This window comes from Leopardus geoffroyi, chromosome D1 (assembly GCF_018350155.1).
Source record: "Leopardus geoffroyi isolate Oge1 chromosome D1, O.geoffroyi_Oge1_pat1.0, whole genome shotgun sequence".
Taxonomy (NCBI): Eukaryota; Metazoa; Chordata; class Mammalia; order Carnivora; family Felidae; genus Leopardus; species Leopardus geoffroyi.
The window spans coordinates 87,179,331-87,201,701 of NC_059329.1; the positions used below are offsets into that span (position 1 = coordinate 87,179,331).

The 22,371-nt window shown below is 39.5% G+C and overlaps 1 protein-coding gene across 2 annotated transcripts; it reads left to right on the forward strand.

The window, feature by feature from the left end:
- Nucleotides 1-563: 563 nt before the first annotated feature.
- On the forward strand, nucleotides 564-15,656 carry PRRG4 (proline rich and Gla domain 4). Of its 2 annotated transcripts, none has more exons than XM_045484888.1 (6): nucleotides 564-689; nucleotides 1,356-1,480; nucleotides 8,686-8,849; nucleotides 10,432-10,480; nucleotides 11,657-11,789; nucleotides 15,409-15,656. In XM_045484888.1, exons 2-6 carry the CDS (start codon nucleotides 1,378-1,380, stop codon nucleotides 15,641-15,643), a joined length of 684 nt encoding a protein of 227 aa, XP_045340844.1. In that variant the 5' UTR covers nucleotides 564-689; nucleotides 1,356-1,377; the 3' UTR covers nucleotides 15,644-15,656. The 2 variants fall into 2 exon arrangements, with proteins under 2 accessions (XP_045340844.1, XP_045340843.1); XM_045484887.1 differs by lacking the exon at nucleotides 564-689 and adding an exon at nucleotides 735-1,016.
- Nucleotides 15,657-22,371: the final 6,715 nt, after the last annotated feature.

Genomic DNA, 22,371 nt, shown 5'->3' on the forward strand with positions numbered 1-22,371 from the left:
AGACAGCTAAATTACAGTAGTGAGAACAAATTAACTTTATTAATCTCTATAGAAACATACATGTGGATACTTAAACCTACTACCATAGAAAACACAATAATATCCATACAGGCATTCTATTAGAGTGATGACACCATTCACGTCAAACGGCCTCTGGAAATTTCCGTTGTACAGTCGTGAGACAACGGAAGTGAAAAAGGCAAATCATGTCTTTTTACCCTAATGGAAATAATTTTGACCTAGGAGACCCCTTGAAAGGATCTTAGAAACATCCCAAGACCTGGCGGACCACGATTTGAAAACCAATGTAATCGATTAGTTTTAAAGTCACTTCCCATTTCCTATTACTAGTGAAGTGTATTTTCTCTGGTGAATATTTTGTTTTCGTTCCCGGACCACCCCTTGAGAACCGCTGACCTAAAGTAACCACAAGACAGACCCCTAGCCCAGGGAAATCCAAAGCGACAAGCCCGCGGGATGCGCCGGGGGGCGCTCTGCTTACCACCGAGCACTTTTGAAAACTCCCCCTGAACTCGCAAGCAACGCCGGGTCTAGAAACCAGTCCAAAACCTGCCACTCGCGCGCCAAGGCGGGGCCAGAACTGGCTGCAGGCGGCCGGGCTCGCCCGAGGCTCCCGGCTGAAGCTGCGGCGGCTCAGGAAGCACCTGCGGATCGCCCGCCCGCCGCAGGTAGGCCGGCCCCCGGGGAGGAGGAGCGCGGCGGGTGCTCCCCAGGTAGCCGCCTCCGCCCTCCCTCTCCCACTGCTCTGCTCCGCGGCCTCTCGGGATCAAGGCAGGAACTTAACGCCGCGCGTCCCCGGGCGCCCCTCCGCAGACCCCAGGCGCTTCCACGGCCCGAACGCGGAGGCCACTCCGGTCTTGCGGAGAGAGAGGCCGGGATTGTCGCCGAGATTTGGGGGTCGGGGACGCCGGGACGGAGGGTCTGGCGGCCGCAGGGACCACCCGCCGACGGGGCTTCGGCCCGGGAACTGCAGGAACATGCGCCCAGAGCCTCAGGTGCGGGGCCCGACGGCTTGGCTAGGGCCGGGAATGGGTTTCTCAGAGCGGGGCCCCCTCGGCGGACCGGGTCCGATTGGAACTGGAGGTAGAGGGCTGCCCGCGGCGACAGGTGTCCGCTCAGCAGTCGGCAGAGCACCGGGGGCGCAGCATTTGTCACTAGGCGCTCTCGGAGCCGCTTTCCGGGCGCGGGTCGGGCCCGGGTGACCGAAACCCGAGAGCGGGGCGCAGTCGGGCGGTTGCTGGGAGCGCAGCAGGTGGGTGACTCAGTTCCCACGAAAACTCAAAGCGCTGAGCCAGGGGCTTTTTTGACTTTTTGCTGTTGTTATTTTGTTTCAGTTTGTTTGGCAGTTACCAGACTATGTTTACACTTCTGGTTTTTCTCAGCCAACTGCGCATAGTTACCTTCGCGTTTCCTCATTGCACAAGAAGTCCAAAGGAGTCTGGGCATGCTGGAGAAGAAGGTAAGCATGGCCTCCGTTCCGAGGAACCCCCCCCCCCCGGAAACCCGAGCCACGTATTACAGATCTCCAGCGAGAAAGTGTAGTCTTTGAAATTACATGCCCCCATCAATCATAAAAAGCACCAAAATATCCCTTAGTTTAATTTGTGGTTTATTTGGCAATGTTGTGGTTATGTTGGGTACAATTTATACAAATTTATTTCTGTAGGTTACTTTTGATAAATATATATTTAAGACCTTGTTTGTGGTTCACTGAATGGAAAGCCTGTTTCACCTTCTGAAAATCAGTGAGTGCCGTTTTTCTAGATGATGCTATGTGGTAATTATAATGAGCATAATTACTTGTTCTTCCTGGAAAGATGGACAAGGAGTCCAGGATCTAGTCTGGACTTGTGATAAGACCCTGGGCAAGTTACTTAACCCTTCTCCACTTGAATTTCTTCCTCTGTAAAATGATGGGAGTGGGGAGTAGAATGATCCCTGAGGTGCTTTTTGACATCAAATTGTCTGATTATCTGGATGAAGTCAGATGGTTGTGGGAAGATTAGGCTTGGGGCTTGCTAACCTAGAATTTCATACCTTGCGGGTTCCAGGTCATAAACAGACTGGTTCCTGATCACATTTTAAAAGTCTATCTTAGAAAAAAACAGACAAGAGGGGTGCCTGGGTGGCTCAGTTGGTTAAGCCTTGGACTCTTGGTTTCCGCTCTCTTGGTTTAGGTGAGTTCAAGCCCCACATTGGACTCTGTGCAACAGTGAGGAGCCTACTTGGGATTCTCTCTCTCTCCTTCTCTTTCTGCCCCGCCCCCACTTGCACTGTCTCTGTCTCTCTCAAAATAAATAAACTTTAAAAAAAGAAAAGAAAAGCCAGAAAAGAAAAGAAAATGGCTTTGGTTTCAGCATCCTTCTCTCTGCCTAGCCATTATGCTTCCCTACCCAGTGCCAATATTTTGGATCTACTTCTTTCTCTACACATTCCTGTCCCTTGTTCCTTCTCATCAGATCTAGTCTCAGCTCATTTTCATTTGAGAAGGATCTGTTACACTAATACTCCTGGATAACTTATTAATGATTAATAAAGCTGAGTGTATTAAACCTTCCAGGAGGGTGTGTGTGTGTGTGTGTGTGTGTGTGTGTGCATGTGTGTGTGTGTGTGTGTGTGTATTTTAAGATAGGACATCTAAAGCCAAAAGGATAGGTATCTTAACCCAAAGGAGTCAAACCCTAATAGCAGAATTCTAGGCAATGGATAAGCTAGCTAGTGAGTATAGGGACAGATTTTAGAAGCAGATCCTTCTCGGTGCCTCCCAAGTTACAGCACATATGTAAGATTGAAGGTCTACACTCAGTGGGACCAGGTGCTGATCCCCAGTATGCTTATGAGTATATTCATTCATTCGCATAATACAGACATAAAAGACATTCTCAAGGACATCACAGACTATGGAAGGAATTTAGAGATCATACTCGAGTGCAGAAGACTGGAAATATCTGTGGGAAATGTAAACAAGAAATCCTGTATTTCTTAAGTTTGTTTATTTATTTATTTATTTATTTATTTATTTAGAGTGCATGTGGGGGGAGGGCAGAAAGAGAGGGAGAGAGAGAATCCCAAGCAGGCTCAGAGGTGTCAGTGTGGAGCCCATTGTGGGGCTCAATCCCACAAACCTCAAGACCACACCTGAGCTGAAATCAAGAGTCAGATGCTTAACCGATTGAGCCACCCAGGTGCCCCAAGGAATCCTATATATTTAAAGAGCTAATTTGTTCAGTTAGTAATCACTTTATTATCACATACTATGTGCCAGGCCCAATGCTAGGTGCTGGAGATACAGCAGTGAAAGACTAGTCCCTGCCCTGAAAGACCTCTTCATCTGGCAAAGGGGGTGGGATGTAAAGAGATAATCTCCATAAGCTCTGTGACAGAGGTAGGGGCAGAGAGCTCCAGAGAGAGGAAAGAATAGCAGTAACTCTGTCTCTGGAGAGTTGTACGGCACAGAAGCCAATAATAAGTGGCGATATGAAAAGTAACCAGGAAAATAAAGGACCTTCAGCTAAACTCTGATAAAGCCCAAGGGTGGAGTTGAAATGACTTAAAAGGAGCTTATTTAGAAAACATGGCATGAGAGAGGGAGAAGGAGAGAGGGAGCAAATAAAATCCCTGGGTTGGTGGGTTTGAAACATCGGAAAGCAGAGACAGCCTCTTAGGACAGCCTTAACTGGGAGAAATAAACATGGGAAGAGAACCTGAGGAGGCAAATACAAAAGTACTAAGGACCGCATATCCTCCAGCAATGGGCGGAGGGAAAATAGGAACTCTCACAGGAAGTCCCGAATGCCCCAGGACCAGGAGGTTTGCTTCTTTGGATAACAAACAAATTCACAGTTACATAGGACCCAAACAACAAAGGACAGTATTTCTCCTAAGATCAAAAGGGTGGCAGGAACAAGTTTAATGAAGCACTGAAAGTCCGAGGTAAACCACTGATGGAATCAGAACTTTCACACTCAGGGAAGTGGCAAACAGCAGCCCCTGGAGGCCATGTTTAATTTGGGGGTGAAGATTTTACTGGCATAAGTATCATCCCAAGAACAATAAAAATGTTTATGATTCTCTCTTTCTTACTTTCCTTTCAAGTTGAAAGTAGTTCTATTGAATCCCATCTGGAGGGCACAGAGTATTTTTTTTTTTAATTTTTAATGTTATTTTATATTTGGGGGGGGGGGTGCAAAGAGAGCCAGAGACAGAATTTGAAGGAGGCTCCAGGCTCCAAGCTGTCAGCACAGAACCAGATGTGGGGCTCAAACCCACAAGCCGTGGAATCATGACCTGAGCCAAAGTCAGACACTCAACCAACTGAGCCACCCAGTCGCCCATGGAGAGCAGAGTATTTTTATAATTCAAATAACCTGCTTGAAGGAAAGACCAACAGTGAGAAATTTGCATTGCTTTCTTAGCCAATAAAATGTAAAGATCTAGCCACATCTGAGAAATAGCAATACAAAAGCAGATTTGTAATTCTCCATTCTAAAATTAGATTTCATGTTGTAAGTATAGCTAAGTTAGGCAGGCCATGAGTTTCTTCATCACTGGTTTAGTATTTTAAACCTACAACAAACTGAGTAATACCAGATTATACCTATGAATTGTTTTAACTAGTAGAATTTAGGTCCAAGAGTTTCTTCCCAACATAGAGAAGTTGAGTTCATTCATTCATTTAGTTAAGTTTTTTAGTGCCTTGTATGTGTCAGGAACTGCATGCCTACTTGAGTGAAATTTTTTCTTCTAGTGAGGGAAACAGTGGTAACAAGTAAGTGGGTAACACATATAAAACACCTGATGGTGATAAGTGCTGTGGAGACAAACAAAGTATAGTAAGGGACAGGGGAGTGCCAGAGGTGGGTGGGTGGGGATGGGAGTTAAGCTAACATTGAACAAAATCCTAAAGCAGATGGAAGAACAAACTGAAAGAAGAAAGTTCTGTTCAGGAGAAATAGCAAGTACAAAGGTGCAATGGAAGCCAGTGAGGCTACAACACAATGTTAAAAACAGACTGTAGGGAAGCAAGGCAACCCCTTCGAGGGCCAATGTAAGAATCCCAATGAGAGATGATGGTGACTTGGAAATTTTTTCATTTTGTCTCTATTTGGTAGTAGCATAAAATCTATAAGAAGACAAGGGAGAATAAAGAATAGAAAGATTTCATCATACTGGTTGCCTTTTAGAATATTTTTTTCTTTTCTTTTCCTTTTAGAGAGAGAGAGAACACGAGCAGGGGAGAGGGGCAGAGGGAGAGAGAATCCCAAGCAGGTTCCATACTCAGCACAGAGCCCAACTTGGGGCTCGATCCCATGACCCTGGGACCAGGGTCTGAGCCAAAATCAAGAGTCCAACACTCATCTAGGGGCGCCTCAGTGGCTCAGTCAGTTGAGCGTCCAACTTTGGCTCAGATCAGGATCTCGCAGTTTGTGAGTTTGAGCCCCGCATTGGGCTCTGTGCTGACACCTCAGAGCCTGGATCCTATTTCAGATTCTGTGTCTCCCTCTCTGTGGCCCCTTCCCCGCTCATGCTCTGTCTCTCTCTGTCTCTCAAAAATGAATAAACATTAAAAAATTTTTTTAAAAAAGGGAGTCCAACACTCATCTGACTGAGCCACCCATGCGCCCCTAGAATATTTCTGAAAACAGTTACCAACAGTGATTCCATTCTAGCTTCCCCACCACCCCAGTCCAAATAGCCCATACATGTTATTTATAACATAGATATGTATATGCTGGAATAGTGCAGGCAAATAGAAACATAATGTAAACCACATAAATAATTTAAAATTTTCTTTTTTTCTTTTCTTTTTTTTAATGTTTCTTCATTTTTGAGAGAGAGACAGAGCATAAGGCAGGAAGTGGCAGAGAGAGACACACACAAAGACTCTGAAGCAGGCTCCAGGCTCTGAGCTATCAGCAAAGAGCCTGATGCAGGATGCTACAAGATCATGACCTGAGCCAAAGTCGGGACACTTAACCTACTGAGCCACCCAGGTGCCCCCAAAATTTAAAATTTTCTAATAACCATATTAAAAATGTAAAAATAATTGATAAAATTATGTTTTTCATATATTTAATTTAAGCCATTATATCCTAAATATCATTTCCAAATATAAGCAATATAAGACATTGATATATTTCACTTTTTTAATTAAGTCTTTCGAATCCAGTGCATATTTTACATTTATAGCACATCTCAAATTGGCCGTAGTTCAGTTCTCAATAGCCATATGTGTGCCTAATGGCTATTGTATTGAACAAAATAGCTCTATAAGATTCAGACCTATTTGGAAAGGTGATTGACTAGTGGAAAAAAAATATCTTGGACAAGGTGTGACTGTTCTCAAGGGGCTAAGAATAAATGGCTAACCTGAGATCATTCACAAATCAATATTAATCTTTCAAGCCATGCTCTCTCATTAGTACTCAGTATTTCAGTCGCCCACTTTAATATATTCTTCCTTTATAGTAATGGTTAGCAGTGAGAAATACCAAATTCTTTTAAGCATTTGTTGTAGTTTTCACAGTTTCTGAATTCCAGTCTTGGTAATGTGACCTGGAACAAGATTTCTTTTTTTTTTTTTTTTAATGTTTATTATTTATAGTATGCATGAACACAGAAGGGAAGGGGCAGAGTCCCAAATAGGCTCCTCACTGTCAGTGCAGAGCCCCATGTGGACTTGATCTCAGGAATTGTGAGATCATGGCCTGAGTGGAAATCAAGAGTCAGTTGCTTAACCGACTGAGCCACCCAGGTGCCCCAGGAGCAAGATTTTTTAAGCATTCTTTGTGTGATACCAGAATGAGTTTAAAGTTTATGGGTTTTTAAAATACTGTCATGGTGGGACATTTTGGTTTTGTGTCAACCTATGCTAAACTCTATCGTGTTTACCATTTACCTTCCCAGAAAAGATAGAGGGAGTCTTATAAAGTATTGGAGACACATATTTGGAGAGTAGGTAGAAGGAACTAATTCTTTAGGAGGGACTGAATGTCTTTTTTTTTTTTTTAACGTTTATTTATTTTTAAGAGAGAAACAGAGAGAGACAGAGCACAAGCGAGGGAGGGGCAGAGAGAGGAGAGAGAGGGAGACACAGAACCCAAAGCAGTCTCCAGGCTTGAGCTGACAGCAGCCAGCCCGACATGAGGCTTGAACTCACAAACCGTGAGATCATAACCTGAGCCACCCAGGCGTCCTGGGGCTGAATGTCTTTTAATTAATCTTATAATTAACCTATAATTTTATTAACTTAGAAGTTTAAAATTTTATAAGTTTTTAGTATAAACTTGCTCTAAAATTTTTAATATATTGGGATGCCTGGGTAGGTCAGTTGGTTGGGCATCTGACTTTGGCTCAAGTCATGATCTCACACTTTGTGAGTTTGAGTCCTATGTTGGGCTCTGTGCTGACAGCTCAGAGCCTGAAGCTTGCTTCAGATTCTGTGTCTCCCTCTCTCTCTTCCCCTCCCCTTCTCGTGCTCCATCTCTCTCAAAAGTAAATAAACATTAAATTTTATTTTTTAATTAGGGGCGCCTGGGTGGCTCAATCACTTGAACATCCAACTTTGGCTCAGATTATAATCTCACAGTTCATGGGTTTAAACCCCAAATCAGGCTCTGTGCCAACAGCTCAGAGCCTGGAGCCTGCTTTGGACTCTGTGTCTCCCTCTCTGTCTCTTCCCCTTCCCTGCTCACACACACACACACACTCTCTCTCTCTCTCTCTCTCTCAAAAATAAATAAACATTTAAAAAATTTTTAATTAAAAAAATTAATATAAATGTATGAATTTATAATTAAAAATTTTTTTTCAACGTTTATTTATTTTTGGGACAGAGAGAGACAGCGCATGAACGGGGGAGGGGCAGAGAGAGAGGGAGACACAGAATCGGAAACAGGCTCCAGGCTCTGAGCCATCAGCCCAGAGCCTGACGCGGGGCTCGAACTCACGGACCGTGAGATCGTGACCTGGCTGAAGTCGGACGCTTAACCGACTGCGCCACCCAGGCGCCCCATGAATTTATAATTTTAAAACGTAAAAAGATATTAGTAATTATTTAGTTCATTTTCCAATTTTACAAATGAAGAAATAGCAAACCAGAGATGTAAGTGACTATCCCAGGATACACAGCCAATAGCTAAGCCAAATCAAAACCAAGAATCTCTGTCTTCTCTTAGTCCAATACTCTGTCCATGACACCAAACTAATTTTTCTCAGTCAAGATAATAGAGAGCCAACCCTTTAGAAGTAGAATAGTCTTTCTGTGTCTCCTTCTCTCTCTGCCCCTCCCCCGTTCATGCTCTGTCTCTCTCTGTCCCAAAAATAAATAAACGTTGAAAAAAAAAAAATTTTTAGAAGTAGAATAGTCTGACCTGTCATTTCTTGGAAATGTTATTGTCTGGAGGGAAAAGTGATATTTAAATAATTTTCATTTATGCTAATAATTTGGACATAAATCAAAATTATACTTATGCTAGTATATGTATTTCATATTTAACAGAAATTATTTTTACTGATGAGATTTCTTTTTGTCAGGACTTAAAACCATACAAGAAAATTTGGTATACTCTTACATCAAGAGAATTATTCACTTTTCCACAGTTAAAACAGAAATTTTCTGCCCTATTTTTATCAACCTTTGAAATCTTTCTATTTCTTTATTAGTCTTCACATCAAAAGAAGAAGCAAACCTTTTCATAGGTAGACACCTCCTATACAATAGATTTGATTTGGAGCTCTTCACGCCCGGTGACCTAGAAAGAGAGTGCATAGAAGAACTTTGTAATTATGAGGAAGCCAGAGAAATTTTTGTGGATGAAGACAAAACGGTAATTTGGTTGATAATGTTAATTGACTGGAAATTATTATTATTAAATGATACTTAAAGTGTCACTCTCAGCCATCAGAGATTTTATGGTTAAAATAAAATCAAAATTGTATACCTGTTACCCCTCTTTACTTCTTTAAAATGATAATTAAGCTATTTAAACTTGGTTTTTATATTTAATTAAATGGGCTTGTAGTAATTAGCAAGTTGTCAATTATGCTGTGATTTTGTGTGTTTAATGTTTATTATATTCAAAAACAATTATAAGGCAGAGTGAATTAAATTTTAAGATATTATTTGAGTTAGTTCTCGGACTCTTAGTTAGCTTCAATCATTCTAGACTCAGAAATTTTCCTATCAGTGACCTTATCTTTTCTGATTACTGTTATGTATTAACAATCTATTATGTCAACTGCTCTGCCAAAGACTGAAGATACAAAATATATAGTCTCTGCATTCAGGAGTTTATTGTTTGGTATATCCGTGTAATTCAAGGGAAAAAACTTTCAGAAGTTCTCCCTTTTTTAAATTTATTTTGAAGGGGGTGGGGAGGGACAAAGAGGGAGAATCCCAAGCAGGCTTTACACTGTCATTGCAGATCCCGACTCAGGGTTTGATCTCATAAACCGTGAGATCATGAACTGAGCCAAAATCAAGAGTCAGACACTCAACTGACTGAGCCACCCACATGCCCCCTAGATGTTCTCCTTTAAAATAGAATTAAATCCTATCTATTAATCTTGGAACAGTACAAAAAAAAATGGACAGCATTATCCCTGTATAACCTGGCACATTCTTAAAGAATGTTAAGTGATCCAAATTCTTTACTTTTGTAAATTAAATAACAGCTCCTTTTTCCCTTCCTCAAGAGTCCTGTTTTACTCTTTGGTCAATAAGAGCTCCAGGTATCCTTCAAATGCAGGTATTAATGGAACTTAGTTCCTTTTTCTTCTAAAATTGCTCCCAGCCTCTCATTCCCCACTGATATCTGCCACATCTTTTGGAGAAGGAAAACAAAGTCTGTACTTTGTAGTTGTGCCTGTTGAAATTTTATTCTGTTTGTCACAAACCCATTGAATGATTTTATCATGGTTCCTTAAAATCTGCTTCATTCTCTCAAGAAACACTGAACTTACCGAATCTCAGGGATGTCTTTCTCAATCAATACCTTTCAATAAAATCTAGCAAACTTAGGGCCCACCTAGCACAGAAAAGTTCAGACTCCTTTTCAAACTTGGTAATGGGTCCACGGTTTCAGCTCCCACCTTTGGTGCTGTCACCGACCCACTGATAGTTTCACCTGATGCCTGAGTGAGGACTCTGAGCAGGTGAAGGGAGAACGGCAGGGTACAGCAGTGGGGAGCCGGCCCGGCCAGTAATCCCCTGACCAATTTCAGAGTTGGGAGAAACAGTGGTGGGTGTTAGTGCTTTAGTTAGAATGAGTCACACCCTGTAGCTTGAATAAACTGGTATCTTACCTGTGGCACATGCCAAGAATTTACCACCCCTGTGTGGGTCATTGGGACCAAATGAAATGATAATAAAACAATGAAATAAACTTGGCACATTTGCTTTTCTCTTAGATGGCATTTTGGCAAGAATATTCCATCAAAGGACCAACCACAAAATCAGGTAAGGCAAGAATTGACCGAATTTAATGTTTTTCCCACCCTCTCTCTGTTATAATACATTTTAGTTTCATTGTTTGAGTTTGGTTGTTGCTCAACATACATACCTTGTAAACCCAGGGAAGATTTCTCAATTATACACTGGGCTATCTAAGACAGAGGAAGCCACGTTCATCTTTACACACTGAAAATCAAGTTTGGTGAGATACTAGGGAAATGAGATAATAGGCTTAAAGGTGTTTTAAACAACTCAGCTAAGTCGAGACTTGCATAGAATAAAAGTAGGACTCCATTAGTTCCAAGTAGTAAGCTATTTTAATTTTTTTTTTTTCTCTTTTACCATTGCAAGTGAGTGGAATACTTCTGCTACTAGGTAAATTAAGAGTGTTAGAATTAAGTAACTTCTACAGAGGGGAGATCCTTTATTTTATCTATATTTATCATTTGTAGCTTCTTTTTAGTCAAGTCTTTTTTGCCAATTCTTTCATTCCCCTCAGGTAGAGCCCCAGCTCTGAGGAGACTTTATTACATTGCTATGCTAGTGTTTCTTAGTACATTTATCTGTGTATTTAATACTGAAATGTGCCTAGTTAGACAAAGAATGTTTTGTTTAGTATTTTTTTAAGTTTATTTACTTATTTAGTAATCTCTACACCCAACATGGGGCTTGAACTCATGACCCTAAGATCAGGAGCCACCTGTTCTTCCAACTTGGCCAGCCAGGCACCCTAGAATATGTTTAGTCTTAAATACTATTCATTTATTATGATCTATTTAAGGTGAATGAGGGGCACCTGGGTGGCTCAGTTGGTTGAGCATCCAACTTTTGATTTCGGCTCAGGTTGTGATCCTAGGGTCAAGGGATTGAGCCCCATGTTGGGCTCCACGCTGAGTGTGGAGCCTGCTTGGGATTCTCTCTCTGTCTCTGGAAATAAAGAAATAAACTTAAAAAAAATTAAATAAAATAAATGAAACTATAACTAGGACTTTTAGGAAGTGCCATTTACAAACTTTTCGGGTCATGTCGCTAACACAAAGACTTTTTAGAAAAATCAATATTACTAGATGCTTAATAGTATGTTTATATCCAGTGTTAAATTTATTGAAATCATAGGTAGTGCTTTCCAGTTAGTATATATTTTTAATGATTTTAAATATTAACTAAATGACTTCTCTTAAGATGGCAACAGAGAAAAAATTGATGTCATGGGCCTTCTGACTGGATTAATTGCTGCTGGAGTATTTTTGGTTATTTTTGGATTACTTGGTTACTATCTTTGTATCACCAAGTGTAACAGGCAACAATATCCAGGGTAAGTACCAAGTAAAAACATTTACTTCACTATTATACATTCTATATTGTTATTTTATTAAAAAAAATTTTGTAATGTTTATTTATTTTGAGAAAGAGAGAGTGTAAGCATGGGAGGGACCGAGAAAGGCGGGGAGAGAGAATCCCAAGCAGGCTCTGCACTGCCAGAGCAAAGCCCGATGCAGGGCTTGATCCCATGAACCACAAGATCATGACCTGAGCTGAAACCAAGAATCAGATGCTTAACCAAGTGAGCCACCCAGGCACTCCTCTATGTCATTATTTTTAAATGGATAAAAGTGGCTGCCTGTTTTTTTTAAGTAAATTTTTTATTTTGGAATAACTTTAGATATACAGGAAAGTTGCCAAGATAATGCAGAGTTTTCCCATCCTTCATCCACTTTCTCTCATTGTTAACATCTCACATCTCATACTCCCAGAGAACATTTGTAAAACAAACAAACCAACACTGGTATGTTACTGTTAACTAAACTTTAGACCTTATTCAGATTTCACCAATTTTTCCATTCATGTCCTCTTTCTGCTCTAGGACACAGTCAAGATACCACACTGCATTTAGTTGACATGTCCCCCTTCTCTTTTGTTTTTCTTCATTTTTCTACTTTCTGCACCACTACATCTTCTTACCTTATGCTTTTTTTTTTTTCTCTGAAATCTTGTAGCTTCTTCCCTGCTTTAGGTTAGAAGCAGAATACAAAGGTAGCAACGTAGTGCCATTATTATGTATGTTTTCTGTGTATGTTGTTGTAAAATTTAAAAACCCTGAATATCTCTTATTTTATTTTTTAAAGTTTATTTATTTATTTAAGTAATCTCTATACCCACCGTGGGGGCTTGAACTCTTGACTTCGAGATCAAGAGGTCGCATGCTCTACCGACTGAGCCTGCCAGGCACCCGTAATATCTCTTTATTTTGTATTTTTGAATGTTTATCCATTTTTGGGAGAGAGAAAAAGAGCACAAGGGGGGGAGGGGGAGGCAGAGGGGGAGACAGAGGCTCTGAAGTGGGTTCCATGCTGACAGCACAGAGCCCGACACAGGGCTCGAACTCAAGAACTGCAAGATCAAGACAAATAAAGTTGCTTCCTGGAAAGAAAAAAAAAACAAAACTGCAAGATCATGACCTGAGCCAAAGTCCGATGCTCAGCCGAGTCACCCAGGTGCCCATCTCGTATTTTGAAAGCAATATTAGTGAGGTGCCTGGCTAGCTCAGTCCATAGAGTGTGTGGAGTCTTGATCTTGGGGTTGTGAGTTCAAGCTCCACGTTGGGTATAGAGATTACTAAGAATAAATAAATAAACTTTAAAAAATCATTAAAAAATAAAAGTAGGATTAGTTATTAATGTTAGTGTAGTATAATGCTATACAGTTCACACATGATTTTTACATCTGTTTTCTCACTTTGATCCCCAAAACAACCTTTTGAATTTTAGGGGACATTAAAAACTAGGTTTATGAGATATTCTCTTATTTGGGGATTAACTTTTAAACACTTACTAAAGTACTTTTCATCTATTATCCCAAGAAATTCTTCTAGCAGAGTTATTTGTTCTCTTTCTGTATTTTGCAAGTCTGGAAGTGGGGGAAGGGTGAGGAAATATTTGAGAAAGAAAAAAGTAAAAAATAAGATTATTGTCAGAAAAGTTGTCTCATTCCTCTGTCCAAACATACCAAGAAATGGGAAATAAGATCTTTTCATTTCTTAGTTCCTGTATTTTATGGAGAAAAATGGGCATAAGATGATGTCAGTTTATTTGAAATGTTATTGGTACATACTTTTTGATATGAATCATTTAAGATGTATATAAGAAATCACTGTAGATTATTTAATAATTTTTATATTGTCTCTATATCTTTAAAGTTTGTTTGTTTTGTGAGAAAGAGAGAGAGGGCATGAGCGCGTACACTCACGCACAAGCAGGAGTGGGGCAGAGACAGAGGGAGAGAGAGAATCCCAAGCAGGCTCCATGCTGTCATCTCAGAGCCCAATGTAGGGCTCAAACCCATGAACCGTGAGATCATGACCTGAGTCGAAATCAAGAGCCTTACATGTAACCGACTGAGCCACCCATGTGCCTCTGTCTCTATATCTTAAAATTTGAAAGTAGACATGGAAAATTTTATTTGTTCAAATAAAACACTTGTCTCTCCTATTCTCTGTCAGCAAACAAATAGAACTTTTGGTCATAAGCTAATGAATGTGGCAAGTGACTAGCCTACCATGACTATGTTCCAGATTTCTGGCAGAGGAAGAATTGTGTGGAGCCCTCTAAGTAAGCTTGTGATGGATGCTCTCAGTCACCCCCAGCTAACTGAAAGGCTAGTCATCCTGTCTCCTTCCCTCTAGTTTCATATCTCATTATTACCTCCAAGGAAAAGGTGTTCCAAGGTGCAAATTGACTGCCTTGGTTTGGAAAAGTTTCCAGTATTTTGCATCTGTTTAACTCTTGTTAGGAAGAATATTGTAAATATTGTCTAGAAGTTGGGGATTAACCTATGAATTCTAACTATCTTATCAGCCATAGCTCTATGAACTTGATTTACACATTAAGTGCTTCATGTACAGCCCACTTCACAGTCTAAACCAATAAATTTACTAATGTTTAAATTATAATTGGTAATTCAATAGTGAGAAGAGAAAACAAAGGTTCATAACACCAGACCCGTGTTGCATATTAATTTTCATTGTCTAGTGTAGCTGACAAAGTTTTGTGAAAATGGTGGGGCTTGAACTAGGCCATATTTTTTAAAATTGTTGGTCTTAGGTCAATGGAGTGCAGAAAAGACAATAATCTGAGAAAGCAAACAATGCCAGTGAAAGCACAGAGGCAGGACAGAGAATTCATTGCACATAGTACTTTCGCAAGAGCAAAAAGCTGTAAAAAATAAGGTGAGGCCAGGATAAGGGAGGCTCTAAAAAGGAGGCATGGAGTTGAACTTGACTCAGTGGAAAGTAGGCTTCAGGTTACACTTTTGCAGGGAAGAGGGACATGACAGAAGTGCTGTTTAGGAGGAATGGACCAGGCAGCAGGACTGCAGGGGCAATAGGAGAGAGACAGGCATCACCTGTTGTGATTATCTCTGTGACATCACTTCCCTTGGCTTGGAGTAATGCTGCCTTTCAACAAGAAAGGATTTGGTTTCACAACATATTTTGAGAAAGTTCTCTGTCAGGAGTGGGAGAAAAAGGGAATTAGTATGTTTTGAGCCCTTATTATAGTGTTCCAGACACTGCTTAGATACTTTAAATATGACATCTTTCTGAATCTACACAATACAACTCTGTTGAGGCAGCTATTATTATCCACATTTTATTGAGGAGGAAACTGAGTTAGATTACTTGCCTTTGGTCACGTAGCTATGAAATGATAGGATCCAGTTTCATACCTGTGTCTGACTCCAAAACGCTTGCTCTTTCATCAGAGTTTATGTGTAAAATAAAACTGTTGTTATAGTAATAACAACAACTTTTATGAAAAGTTCAACTTTTGATAAGCTTTTGATCAACTTTTATCAACATGGTCAGTTGGGTTTTATACTATTGCCATTTTAACCTAAAATGCTGCCTTTCTAGATCTAACCGCAGTCTCTCCGTTTAGTTCTTCAGCCACCTATGTAAGAAGGGGCCGGCACACTCCCTCCATCATTTTCAGAAGACCTGAGGAGGCTGCCTTGACTCCATCACCACCTTCCGTAGAGGACACAGGATTACCTTCTTATGAACAGGCAGTGGCACTGACCAGAAAACACAATGTTTCCCCACCGCCACCATATCCCGGGCCAGCAAAAGGGTTTCGAGTATTTAAAAAGTCTATGTCGCTCCCATCTCACTAAGCCCATCATGGTGGAAAAGGAGATTCCTGTTATTTGAATGGTTTGTTTTCCCTGAACCAAAGAGACATGTCATATCAGCCCTTTATGACAAACTCTAAGGAGCAAAGAAAGAATAAGCATGTGTACAACACCACAGAAGTTCTGTTGGCATCTTGGACCTGAACTTGATCATTATCAGCTTGATAAGAAACTTTGATTCCATGTCCTTGCAGTAAAGAAGAGAGCACTTTTTTGTTTATTTTAATGGTTCAAAAACTCTGTTATGGATGCCATAGCTAGAACTAGTAAATATCCTTTGTACAGATAAAGGTTATGGATTTCTTGCATTGAGTATAAAAAAAAAAATGATTTCTGATCAGTAGATTACCAAAGTCAGCATATTGGACTCACCCTTTATTAGGATTTCTTTTTGGTTGGAAATACTTTACAAAATTTGATACTTCAGTACAAATTGGTGGCCTTAATCACTGGGTTTTACATTTTAAATAATTGCATAGTATTGAACCATAATTTGTAGGTTTTAGTTGTTAACAATTGCTGTCAGTCATGTTTTGCTATGGGGAGTAGGGAGTAATTTAAAGAAAAATCAGTTGCTAGAGAGTTAGTTCTTCAGAGGGTATAGGGTTGCAATGGCAAGGATTTGCAAGGGCTGTAATACTGTCAAATAAATACATAGGCTTCAAATCTAGGAGTGACTAGAACTTGATAAAGTTGCCCATTCTACTGACATATCCATTTTCATTGCTAAATTATCTATGTATCACTCTATATAATTATTTATCTTGAAAATGTGTTGAAGTTTATAAATAATAGTTTGAGAACCTAGAAAAATTAATTTACTTTTCTGCTATTAAAATAATGCTGACTAAGGGGCGCCTGGGTGGCTCAGTTGTTTGAGTGTCTGACTTCGGCTCAGGTCGTGATCTCACAGTTTGTGGGTTTGAGATCCACATCGAGCTCACTGCTATCAGCATGGAGCCTGCTTTGGATCCTCTGTCTCCCTCTCTCTCTGCCCCTCCCCTGCTTTGCTCTCTCTCAAAAATAAACATTAAAAAAAATAAAATAACCTTTTAAAAAATAATGATAATAATAATACCGACTAAAGTTATCAACAACCCCTTGTACCTCTTAATGTCTAGACACAAAACACCATAAGTAATCGTTTTAACCTATACTTTTTGTCTCTTCTTCTAATTGTAGATATGACTAGTCTTCCTTAAGAATGTAGTAGAGGGGCGCCTGGGTGGCGCAGTCGGTTAAGCGTCCGACTTCAACCAGGTCACGATCTCACGGTCCGTGAGTTCGAGCCCCGCGTCGGGCTCTGGGCTGATGGCTCAGAGCCTGGAGCCTGTTTCCGATTCTGTGTCTCCCTCTCTCTCTGCCCCTCCCCCGTTCATGCTCTGTTTCTCTCTGTCCCCAAAAAAATAAATAAACGTTGAAAAAAAAAAAAAAAATTAAAAAAAAAAAAAAAAAAAAAAAAAAAGAATGTAGTAGAATATAAGCTATAAACCTCTGGAGTGAGTGTGTTTGCACACATTTATGTAAGTGGGTGTGGATGTAAATGTGAATTTGTTTTCTCTTTGCAGGAACTTAAGAAATAACATACTCCTGACAAATAAAGTAGAAAATTCTGTTCTTTTTGTTTTGCTAAGCATTGCATTTTCCAATTATTTAAGACCATGTGTAAAATTGTATTTTGTTTTATAATTTTTACAGAAGTGAAACTAAAACCCACATGTATTTGGTAATTCCTTCCAATTAAATGTTTACAAAGTATAAATTATCATTACAATATGTGTGTGTGAGTGTATATGTCTCTCTTTTAAGACAACATGATCTTAAGGCGGATATAAGCAAGACCTTAATCATTTCAGACTGCAACCACTTTATCCTTCTAGATTATGGGGTCTCTTTAGTTGCTTGGCACAAAGAAATCTAGCAAAATTTAGGTATAATTTTAAAAAGTAGTCTTTTTACTTTTTTATTTTTAGTTTTTAATATGAAATTTATTGTCAATTGGTTTCCATACAACACCCAGTGTTCATCCCAACAGGTGCCCTTCTCAATGCCCATCACCCACCCTCCCTCCCTCCCACTCCCCATCAGCCCTCAGTTTATTCTCAATTTTTAAGAGTATTTTTATTTTTTTAAAGATTTTATTTTTAAGTAATCTCTACACCCACTGTGGGGTTCAAACTCACAGCCCCAAGATCAAGAGTTGTATGCTCCACAAACTGAGCCAGCCAGGCACCCCAGGAAAAGAAGTCCTAAAAAATTTTTTTAACCTTTATTTTATGTAGGTTCCATGCCCAACGTGAGGCTTGAACTCACAACCTTGAGATCAAGAGTCACGTGCTCCACTGACTGAGCCAGCCAGGTACCCCAAAAGTAGTCTCTTTAGAGCGTCCTACATTACCTATAAAAATTTTACCATTATGGGGCACCTGACTGGCTTAGTCAGTAGAACATGCAAGTCTTGATCTGGAGGTCATGAGTTTGAGCCCCACATTTGGTGTAGAGATTATTAAAAAAAAAAAGAAAATTACTATTAATCATAACTTGACTTTCCATAGGTACTTTTCTGATGTAACTTTGCACTTTGCCCTTATTTTAATTTTCTTTAAAATGTCAGAGGCAGGGGCACCTGGGTGGCTCAGTCAGTTAAGTATCCAAATTCAGCTCAGGTCATGATCTCATGGTTTGTGATTTCGAGCCCCACATCAGGCTCTGTGCTGACAGCTTAGAGCCTGGAGCCTGTTTAGGATTTTGTGTCTCCCTCTCTCTCTGCCCCTCCTCCACTCACACTCTGTCTCTGTCTCTGTCTCAAAAATAAACATAAATAAATAAATAAATAAGAACTTTAAAAAAAATAAAATAAAATGTCAGAGGCAAATTCTACTTTGCTCATTTTGTAGCAGTCAGACTGAGGTGTAGAAGGATAACTTGCCCTAAATCTAACATGTTGGTGACAGCTAGGTTTAGAAAGGGCAAGCACACTTTTCCAGGCCCATCTCATACCTATAGAATTATGCTGTCTCAAATTACAAAGAACAGGGACCTTATTACTTAATTCTAGTTCTGCATGAAAAATTGATGACCATTTGTCATATATACATAAGTGTATATAGGTATATGTATATGTATGTGTCTAGAATTGCATTGTCTCAAATTATGAAAAACAAGGATCTTAATACTAAGTCTGTATGAGAAATTTATGAGCATTTGTCATATATGTCATACATAAACATATAAGTACATATATTACACATATGTGTACATATTCTCACACACATGTATTTCTCAGGATGAATAGAAATATAAGACAGGCGCCTGGCTGGCTCAGTCAGAGGAGCATGCCTCTCTTAATCTCAGGGTCAAAATTCAAGCCCCACATTGGGTATACAGATTATTTGAATAAATAAACTTTTAAAAGAAAAGAAAATATAAGATAAGATGTATCTCTTATTGAATCATAATTTGAAATATTCCTTGAACTTGTTTACTACCACTGACACACGAGAGTCTAATTGCAAAGCTAAGTTCAGAAACTATGACAACCCCTCTCTCCCAGCAGTAGCCTAGATTTGTTATATGCCATCATTTAGGGTAAAACTGTTGCTCTAACTTGAATTAATCTAGAATTCATCACTAAATTTGTGAAATCCCTGGTATTTGTAAAACATCCAATGTTGAGCTCATAATGCTTTATACAAAGGAAAATGTGGTATGAGACTACACCAAAATAAAATGCTTCTGCACAGCAAAGGAAACCATCAACGAAACAAAAAGACAACCCATGAATGGGAGATATTTGCAAATGATACATCCAACAAGGAATTAATATCCAAAATATATAAAGAGCTTATACAACTCAACACTGAACAAACAATCCAATTTAAAAGTGGGAAGAAGAACTGAACAGACGTTTTTCCAAAGAAGACATACAGATGGAAAACAGACACATGAAAAGATGCTCAAAATGTCTAGCCATCAGGAAAATGCAAATCAAAACCACAATGAGATATCACCTTATACCTGTCAGAATGGCTAGTATCAAAAAAGACAAGAAATAAGTGTTGGCAAGGATGTGGAAAAAAAAGAATCTCATGGACTTTTCGTGGGGAATTTAAATTAGTACAGACACTGTAGAAAAGAGTACAGAGGTTCCTCGAAAAAGTAAAGATAAAAAACCTTATGATCCAGTAATTCTACTACTGTGTATTTACCCAAAGGAAATGAAAACACTAATTCAGAAAGATAACCCTATGTTTTATTGCAGAATTGTTTACAATCGCCAAGACATGGAAGCAACACAAGTGTCCATCAACAGATGGATAAAGAAGATGTGGCATACATATAATGGAGTATCACTCAGCCATAAAAAAAAGAATGAGATCTTGCTACTTAAGACAACATGGATGGACCTAGAGGGTATTCTGCTAAATAAGTCACACAAAGAAAGACAAATACCAGATGATTTCACATATAGGTAGAATCTAAGAAACAAACAAACGAAATGAACAAACAAACAGACCCTTAAATGCAGAAAACAGATTGATGGTTGCCAGAGGGAAGGTGGGTGGGGAGATGGGATGAAATAGATAAAAGGGATTAAAAGGTATAAACTTCTGGTTATAAAATAAATAAGTCACAGGGATGAAAAGTACAGCACAGGAAATATAGTCAATAATATTTTAAACATTGGTGACAGGGGCGCCTGGGTGGCTCAGTCGGTTGGGCGGCCGACTTCGGCTCAGGTCATGATCTCGCCGTCCGTGAGTTTGAGCCCCGCGTCGGGCTCTGTGCTGACAGCTCAGAGCCTGGAGCCTGTTTCAGATTCTGTGTCTCCCTCTCTCTGACCCTCCCCCGTTCATGCTCTGTCTCTCTCTGTCTCAAAAATAAATAAACGTTAAAAAAAAAATTAAAAAAAAAAATATTGGTGACAGATGGGGACTACCTTTATCATGGTTAGCACTGAATAATGTATAGAATTGTTGAACATATGTTGTACCTGACGCTAATATAACATTGTATATTAATTCCATAACTGGTAACTGCTTATAATAATAGAAAGAAAAATATCTTAATATAAAATTATTGGCATATATTTCTCTCATTCAGCAGTCTGAATTCTTGTAGTACTTTGAGTAGTGGATTTTTTTTGTTTGATCTGTCTTATTTGTGCTTCTTCCCCAAGAAACTTATTAGTGTTAACCATTAAATCTATTTTGAAAAAAGGTTTGTATTTAGGGGCGCCTGGCTGACTCAGGTGGAAGAGCATGGGACTCTTGATCTTGGGGTAGTGAGTTCAAGCCCCATGTGGGGTGCAGAGATTACTTAACTAAATTAAAAAAAATTGAATTAAAATTAAAAAAAATTGAAATACAGTTTGTTTTTAACTAGATCATTACAACTCCTCCATTACAATCAGGAAATGATGGAACATGGGTATAAAAAGGAAACTGGACAAGAAAAAAGACAAATAGGCATTAAAAGGTTATACCTTCAATAGGATATTTAATTCTACACAGAATATTGTTTTTTCAAAATGAAAAAAATTAAAGAGCACAAATTGTGTCAAAGTTTTTCATTTAATAATGTGCCCTCTGATGGGGCATGTGGGTGGCATCCGACTCTTGATTTCAGCTCAGACTGTGGTCTCATGGTCATGGGATCAAGCCCTGCAATGGGCTCTGTGTTGATCATGGAGCCTGCTTGGGATTCTTTCTCTCCCTCTCTCTCTACCCCTCCCCTGCTTGTGCAGATGTGCACACAGACGCCTCTCTCTCTCTCTCTCTCTCTCTCTCTCTCACTTTCTCTCAAAATATATAAATAAACATTAAAAATAATAATAGGAGCACCTGGGTGGCCTAGTCAATTAAGTGTCTGACTCTTGATTTCAGCTCAGGTCATGATTCAGCTCGGTTTGTGGGACTGAGCCCAGCATCAGGCTCTGCGCTAACCCTGTGGAGTGTGCTTGGGATTCTCTCTCTCTGTCTCCCTCTGCTCCTCCCGTACTTGTTCTCTCTCTCTCTCTCTCTCTCTCCCTCAAAATAAATAAATAAACTTTGAAAAACAACATTGTACCCTCTGAATGAATACAGAGTGGGGTAAAAACTCTTGAAACTATAAAAACTAGAACAACAGTGTCTTGTGTATCTTTGGTTTCCCATTGGCCTGTAAAATTCAAATCAATTTTTCTACCTCTCAGATAATTTATGTGTGTGTGTGCTTTTCCTATATAGGTACAAGAGAATTTTTTGATAAGAAAAGGTTTGTTAGTGCTGCTCAAAAGCTTAATTTTTTGTTATAGAACTGTTTTTGTTCTAATTTAATGTGAATTCTATTTTTATCAGTTATTATTTTGCTTTGAAATATTGTGTATAGCATTTATACTATTAGAGGAGTGTCTATAATGTCTGTAATTTTTAAAAACTAGAGTCTTTTCCTCTCTGACCTCAGCCGCAGCAATTTCTTACTTGACACATCCCCTAAAGGCAAGGGAATTAAAAGCAAAAATGAACTACTGGGACCTTATGAAGATAAAAAGCTTCTGCACTGCAAAGGAAACAACCAACAAAACTAAAAGACGCCCAACGGAATGGGAAAAGACATTTGCAGATGACATGTCGGACAAAGGGCTAGTATCCAAAATCTATAAAGAGCTCACCAAACTCCACACCCGAAAAACAAATAACCCAGTGAAGAAATGGGCAGAAAACATGAAG

Coding starts and splice junctions, on each gene's coding strand:
- PRRG4 (XM_045484888.1), top strand. CDS start 1,378: ATGTTTACACTTCTGGTTTTTCTCAGCCAACTGCGCATAGTTACCTTC. Junction 8,850..10,431: donor TTGTGGATGAAGACAAAACG/GTAATTTGGTTG, acceptor CTTTTCTCTTAG/ATGGCATTTTGGCAAGAATA. Junction 11,790..15,408: donor AACAGGCAACAATATCCAGG/GTAAGTACCAAG, acceptor CTCTCCGTTTAG/TTCTTCAGCCACCTATGTAA.